Source organism: Polypterus senegalus, chromosome 6 (genome assembly GCF_016835505.1).
Source record: "Polypterus senegalus isolate Bchr_013 chromosome 6, ASM1683550v1, whole genome shotgun sequence".
In the NCBI taxonomy this organism is placed as follows: Eukaryota; Metazoa; Chordata; class Cladistia; order Polypteriformes; family Polypteridae; genus Polypterus; species Polypterus senegalus.
Window position 1 is genome coordinate 86,688,649 of NC_053159.1, and position 7,900 is coordinate 86,696,548.

General features: G+C 38.6%; 1 protein-coding gene across 1 annotated transcript in view; it reads right to left on the reverse strand.

Annotated features, from left to right (window-relative positions):
- Positions 1–7,895, reverse strand: part of LOC120531244 (minichromosome maintenance complex component 3 associated protein) — a 65,602-nt gene extending 57,707 nt beyond the window's left edge. The window contains exons 1-4 of the mRNA XM_039756484.1: positions 7,720–7,895; positions 5,479–7,249; positions 2,291–2,514; positions 1,742–1,823 (exon numbers count right to left, since the gene is read on the reverse strand). Coding sequence (XP_039612418.1) covers positions 1,742–1,823; positions 2,291–2,514; positions 5,479–7,126 — 1,954 coding nt within the window. The 5' untranslated portion in view covers positions 7,127–7,249; positions 7,720–7,895. The remainder of the gene's footprint in view (positions 1–1,741; positions 1,824–2,290; positions 2,515–5,478; positions 7,250–7,719) is intronic.
- Between the last annotated feature and the right edge of the window lie 5 nt (positions 7,896–7,900).

The window sequence follows — 7,900 nt, forward strand, 5'->3', positions numbered from 1 at the left end:
TATGCTGATCCAGATCATCTGGATGACTTTGATTTATGCAGGGACGATTCCAGCTCGGCACGAAGACGATCCTTCATGTCGTCAGTTCGCACACTTCTCGATGGTCCGGGACTTTTTGGGGTGATTTTCTATGTAATAGCGTTATAGCGTAATGCAAATTGCATAATTAGATCTGCACCACCCTATAGTTAAAAAATTAAAAAGTCCACTCCTTTCCCTGAGTTTTAGTCAGGTTTATATTTTTTTCTCAGACTTATATTGTATTAGATAGGTAAAAGAATGAGAAGTACAATCTTTTACTTAAAACAGAAAATATCTTTCCATCATACTTCGTGTCAACAAGATCAATAACTTACATTTTAAGTTTTCTGAAACACTTTCACAACTACTATGACATTCTATTTATTGCTCCATTTTTTTCATTGATTTATTAAATTAAGTGAATTTACATTTCATATGGTTTACATAATGTGCGCAGGCTATCAGGTAAAAACACAATCAAATCCTTGAATTATTTGAATATTTAGAATAATTTTAAAATATTTCTCAATATGCTTGCATAAAATAAAATGTGACATTACATCTCTCAAAAAAGTAGCATTACATCAAAGGTGAATAACCCAAATTTACATATATACTAAAGAAGAAGCTGTAAAATAATAACTATCATAGATAAATAAATAAAGTGAGTGTGTGTATACTAACAGTCCAAGGTGGAGTTTAAAATCAGTTCTCAGCAGTTGGACACGGGGTGATAGAGACCCCAGCTTTTTATGAAGCTATTTTTCAGTCTGTTTGTGTGGGATTGAGTCAATCTATAGCACATAACCAGACAGTAGCAGATCAAACAAGGAATATCTTGCATGTTGAGTCTGATAATGCTACTTGCTCGCCATCTACTTCAGTCAGCTAACACATGTCATCTGTTTTGTCATGTAAACTGAAGGTGTCTTTAATGTAAATTTGATGTGTCTGTTCTTCTCAGGGCCAATAATCTAAATACAGGGAGTCCTCGGGTTACAATGTCTCGACATACAACGTTTCGAGTTTACAACGCTCACTCCCATTAAAACCTTAAAAAATTGAAATATGAGTATTTTGGCTTATGCCATTAGTATCATACTTACAAACTATGTGGGCAAACTAGTTTGATTGCGCGCTGCTGAAGAATACGCAGCAACGTGCTGTATGAGTGAGGGAGTTGGAAAACTAGTTTGGTTGCGCCTGGAGGAAGTTTTCCGTTGGTGTGGCTTTGTTTGGCGACTTTGTGGCCCTTATCATGGCTCCAAAACAAAAGTCAGAGTCTTCAGATGGTGGTGCTTCGAAGAAGAGGAAAGCCATCACAATGGAAGTGAAATTAAGACATTGTAAAGAAATCAGAAGGAATAAAGGATTTTTTTTTCACTCATTTTTTGTCATTTTTTCTGTTACTACAGTACAGTGTACAGTACAGTATATTTATGTCCTTTTCCTTTTTCTGTGGCTTAGTTGTGTTTTTATCTTCTAGATTATGATTCTGCAAATGTGTTACGATAGGTAAGTGACTTTGGCTAGGGTGTGCTTCGACTTCCACCAAAATCTGGGTTACATCACTGTTGTAGGAACGGAACTGTGTAATAAGCCGAGGACCCTCTGTAATATTCAAATCCTATTATATAGTACTATATATACACATTTTAAAATAACTGTAAAATTAAAAACCTGTTATTAAAAATAGTACTGATATTAAAGCCATTCTTACTTAATTTCTTCTTATGCCAAAATATAGCAATTTCTTGTCTGTGGAAAGATTTTCCTTTCTTTTTAGCTTTAGATGCAGAAGCCTAAACATAAGGACAAAAGTATAACAAATGTAAAAAGGCCAGATTTGTGTATATATAACATATGTTTGATAATGACCATGAGATTTTCCCCTTTTATCTTTCAGGTTTCTAATTTATTTAACATTTCGGCACATCACAACACCAAGTCAGATTGTTTACAAGATTCTAATATATAACACTATTGCTTTTTTGTTTAGAAACTGAAGCATATCAAGTATTTTCAAGAAGGTGAGGCAGATAAAGGTTAAAGTAAAAATTAAGAAACAGCAACAAAGCTGATGTATTAAAGTGACCAGGGAAATACATAGACTTTCGATTTACTGTGGTATACTGTTTGTATAAACTGTTCCAAGATGCACTAGAAAAGGTGCCAACTACTAATGACTTTAATAAAATTTCACAACAAGACTACATATTAATGCATAAGAGATACAATACCATATAATATATAAACTAGCAATACTTACATGGTCATGGAAATGAACAATAGCCAAATTTTTTTGAGGTCTGCAGTAAATCTTCTGCACTCTGCCAAAACGACTGAAATGCTTTTCTATTATTTCTCTTTTATTTAAGTTTGATGGGATATTTTTACATGCAATTGATGTAAATTCACTGGGAGACAGGCCTCCTAGGCTGTCAGTGCTCTGTGAGCGGCAAACACGTCGAGAAGGAGTCTTGCTGTCTGATGCTGAGGAAGAAAAAAAAAAAAAAAACAAAAAGGAAAAAAAGAAACTATTAATCACCACTTGTTTAACCTTTTATCTGGTAACCTATAAGCTTAAAAACATAAAAAAATGCATTATGAGATTCATCTACATCTATGTAGCTCATGTCAGCCATAACAATACAAGGTCACCTGCAAAGAAACAAATGATAAACACAGTATTGCTGTAGTGGAATTTTCTTGTACTACATAAATAAAATAAACTAAATTTTAGTAACCTAAATCGACAGCAACCTAACTATTCAGCAAAATCTAATCTATTAAACTCCTACATCCTCCATCAACCTTACATGCTTAAAATCTATTACGATGCATCCGGAAAGTATTCACAGCGCATCACTTTTTCCATATTTTGTTATGTTACAGCCTTATTCCAAAATGGATTAAATTCATTTTTTTCCTCAGAATTCTACATACAACATCCCATAATGACAACATGAAAAAGTTTACTTGAGGTTTTTGCAAATTTATTAAAAATAAAAACATTGAGAAAGCACATGTACATAAGTATTCACAGCCTTTGCCATGAAGCACAAAATTGAGCTCAGGTGCATCCTGCTTCCCCTGATCATCCTTGAGTTGTTTCTGCAGCTTAATTGGAGTCCACCTGTGGTAAATTCATTTGATTGGACATGATTTGGAAAGGCACACACCTGTCTATATAAGGTCCCACAGTTGACAGTTCATGTCAGATCACAAACCAAGCATGAAGTCAAAGGAATTGTCTGTAGATCTCCGAGACAGGATTGTCTCGAGGCACAAATCTGGGGAAGGTTACAGAAAAATTTCTGCTGCTTTGAAGGTCCCAATGAGCACAGTGGCCTCCATCATCCATAAGTGGTAGAAGTTCGAAACCACCAGGACTCTTCCTAGAGCTGGCCGGCCATCTAAACTGAGCAATCTGGGGAGAAGGGCCTTAGTCAGGGAGGTGACCAAGAACCCGATGGTCACTCTCTCAGAGCTCCAGAGGTCCTCTGTGAAGAGAGGAGACCCTTCCAGAAGGACAACTATCTCTGCAGCAATCCACCAATCAGGCCTGTATGGTAGAGTGGCCAGACGGAAGCCACTCCTTAGTAAAAGGCACATGGCAGGCGGTCGGTCTGGAGTATGCCAAAAGGCACCTGAAGGACACTCAGACCATGAGAAAGAAAATTCTCTGGTCTGATGAGACAAAGATTGAACTCTTTGGTGTGAATGCCAGGCGTCACGTTTGGAGGAAACCAGGCACCGCTCATCACCAGGCCAATACCATCCCTACAGTGAAGCATGGTGGTGGCAGCAGCATCATGCTGTGGGGATGTTTTTCAGTGGCAGGAACTGGAAGACTAGTCAGGATAAAGGGAAAGATGACTGCAGCAATGTACAGAGACATCCTGGATTAAAACCTGCTCCAGAGCGCGACAAAGTATTGAGCAAAGGCTGTCAATACTTATGTACATGTGATTTCTCAGTTTTTTATTTTTAATAAATTTGCAAAAATCTCAAACCTTTTTCAAATTGTCATTATGGGGTGTTGTGTGTAGAATTCTGAGGAAATAAAATGAATTTAATCCATTTTGGAATAAGGCTGTAACATAACAAAATGTGGAAAAAGTGATGCGCTGTACCTGGAATTCACGTAGAACAATTGTAATGCTACTAAAATCTATTCTTTATTCAAGCATCATCATTCTGAGGAGCCAGTGAGGAACACAATGTAGGCGTTATAATATTTTTCAACTAAAGTGATTTTGAACTTATATTTACCACACTAGAAATATATTTGAACATTAAAAGTTAATCATTAAATTCCTCAAAAAATGCCCCAAACCATTTCACAAGAAGGATGCCATTTTTTGCACTGTGCATTTTTTCCATTGAGAGATGATATCCATCTAGTGGAGAATGTTAGCACTACAGTATGTGCCTTCAACGAAATGACAGTGAAAAAACTATCAAGTCAACTGCCCTAATACAGAAGGTAGAACTCACATGTCCATGTGTGTAGGGCACTGCAACAAGAAAGCAAGTACGTATTAATTTATTCTGAATTTAGGAGCAATAGCTCACTTTGCATTTACCAGTTCTTTCTGACTTGCATCATCAAATGCAGACGTTTCTCAGTTTACATAAAAAATGTAGTGGTATTGTTTCAGATTACAGCTTAAGTGTTACTACTCTGATTCATTTCTTTTTGCTAACTAATTGGTTAAGATGATATGGGGCCATGGAACATTTCAATCAAACAGATGAAAAATATATTCTGGTGGGTACCCAATTGTTATTCTAAGACTGTTAATGGAATGAGAGTTTAGGAATCATAAATGTAGACTGAGAGACTTTGTGTCCCCTTTAAATCTCCATAATAAAGAACGTACAAACTGCCCAGCCAAGAAATTGTGAAAGCATTCTTTAAAATCCCATTTTTTTGTTTTTTATGTTTTCTTTCCCATTCATCTGATGTACAGCTTGCCAAGCATACCTACCCTACTTTTTGGGTTTCACATAGATGACTTTTGCTCACTGCTCACCACAATCCACAGTATGTGACAGCACCATTCAGGTGACATATTTATAGCAAATGTCCTCACCCATTACTAGCAGTGGAATTTAAGATTCTTTTAACATGGTAATGATTCGGAACACTGACTGGCTGCTTTATGCGGCACATCTGTTTTCACAGGTTTTGAAAAAACATAAAAGCACACCAACAGTCTGAGATGCAAATTAAAAAGGAAAAACAAATTTACACAAAAATCCATTCAATTAGGAAGACATACCAGCTTTCAATCAATCAAAAAAACCGCTAAAACTTATTTAGACTCAAGCACCTAATATGCTAATAGATGAAAGATAGGAAAAAGTAATTTATGCAAACCAAATAATATATTTTGCATTGCAAAAGTAAAAATAACCATGCCCAAGCCAGTAAAAGTTTAATAAACTTACAGTCATCAGAGTGCTCCTTTGGCTTCTCAGCAGCTCCTCTGGGAAGTGGTGCAGAAGGCCTATGAGGGGACCGTGTCAAGTGCACTGCTTGAGAGGTTTTCTCCGTCTCTCCCCGTTCCTGGTGTCGAACCTCAGTTTTTTTGGGGTCATGATTGCTTGAGGCTTTCAGCAAGCCACTAAGAGCACTGCGAAAAAGACCTCCAGTTGGGCCTTGCAATTTCACAAGTGATCGTTTTGGAGGAAGACGTGTTCCACTGCTAGTTCCTTTACTACCATCTTCTTGATCATCCTGCATCTGGAGTGGCCCTCGATCATCAAACTCATCTTTTCTTTTAAGTCCCTTTGAGATGCCGTAGGAAACTCCTTGTGCTTGACTGTCATCAGGCTTCACAAGTTCGTCAGTCTGTTTATTTTTTGAACTAAATGATGCTGAGCTCATTGGCTGGTTCACTCCAGCCCCAGACACAGCAAAGGCAGATTTAGGAGTCAACGCTGTGTCTGTGTTTTTGTCAGAAAAGCTAAAGCTGGGTAAACTACCTACACTGGTGGCAGCTTGTGAAAGAGTCATACTACTGTTGCTTGTCGATGGGGCTACAGAATGTGAAAAATTAAACTGCAAGTCTCTACCACTTTCCTGTGAAACACTAGTAACTCCACTACTACCAGACGATGAAAACACTGGCTGAGGAAAGCTAAACTTTGATACCTCACCTGAAGTTGCCGCTGAAAGAGAAAAAACAGAGCTGTTAGTGGTACTGCTGCTACCACTAGTGGAAGGCTGATTTGAGCCAAAAGGGGCACTTTGTTGCTGTTGACTTGAAGTACCTGGGCTTGCAAAAATAGGTCTAAAGCTAAACTCTGACTTGCCAAAGCCATGTGGTGGTGCATCAATACCACCAAAGCCTGAAGATGATGCTGAAAAAATGTTTGTACTGGAAGAAGGAGGAAGTGAGAAAGTAACAATCTTGGTGGCTGGAGTTTTCACTTCACTGGCAGATGTTGCCAAGGGCAGAGTAAAGGAGGGGGTGGGTTGACCAAAACTTGGAGTATCTGATTTTGTGAACCCCATATTTTGGCTTGAACCTGCTGATGTAGAAGAAGATGAGTTTTGGAAAAGAGGTAGGGTGATCCCAGAAGGATTAGAGAAAGCTGATGGCTGCTGTCCCAAGCCCTGGGTTTGTCCAAATGCTGGGCTTTGACTCATCATATTTGACTGAGAGTATGCAGGAGGAGGGCCAAAGCCAACAGGTGCTTGTCCCAGTCCAGACGACTGCCCAAATGAAAAAGATTGTGTGTAAGGAGGTGGCTGTCCTGTCCCAGAGGCCTGACTGGATACTTGAGAAAGTGCAGGAGTTTGGTTTGAACCCAAACCTTGGCCAAAAGCTGAACCTTGCCCATGCACTGGAGACTGCCCAAAGGCAGAAGACTGACCAAAACGCAATGGCTGCCCTAAAGTTCCAAATGCTCCTGATTGACTAAAAGCAGACTGCTGCCCAAAAGCAGATGTTTGCCCAAATAAAGGATTCTGTCCAGTGTTCCCAAAACCTTGCTGTCCAAAAGGTGACTGGGAACCAAATATTCCACTAGGCACATTACTCTGGAAGGGGCTTTGTTGCTGTTGACTACCAAAAGGATTATTTGTATTCATGGTGAAGGAAAAAAATCGCTGCCCACTAAAATAATGACGTATTCACAGAAACCTTAGCATGTTACTTTAACTAAAATGACACTGCGCCATGAGACACCAGATTGATCTTCTTTAGTAGGGTACCTGCAAAGAAGGATAAAAAAATGTTTTTAATCACCTGACTTCCCATAAAAGTAAAGCAGTACATGCCTCTCATATACCCTCTGGATGTTGTTCTCCACAAACCTGAATGTTACAACGTATTGTGTCTCGTTATTTTGAGTGTTCTAAATAGCCGACTGAAGTCACAAAATGAACCTGGTAAAAGTAAAGACGAAGGAATGCGACCTGGGATCAACTGCCTTCTCCAACAGAGTGTAGTTCCCTTTCTGGAAAGGCTCGGACCATCGACGACTGCGGATTCGGTAAATGGATAAAACGAGAGTACTCAGTTCTGATCATTCCAACCGGGTGTCCGTAAGAAAGCTTTTGCTGTTAAACTAAAAAGCGACTCGTTTCCCCAGATTATAAACAATACTAAACACAATAAAGAAAAATAAACACGAATAAAGGTATTATCCCTCATCTCAGTATTACCACTTTTAAAGAATTACCTCATGAATATAAATATGACGAAAAAAAACTACGCAGGACAGCTAAAACGCTTTCACATAATTCCCGAGTATTTGTTCTGCTCTGCTGGCTTATCCGATACCGATTTCGGCTTAAAAATAGAAAGCGTTTCAAACCCAAACAGCAAACGTCTGCAACTCTTCCTCCTCCGCCTCCGGCGCA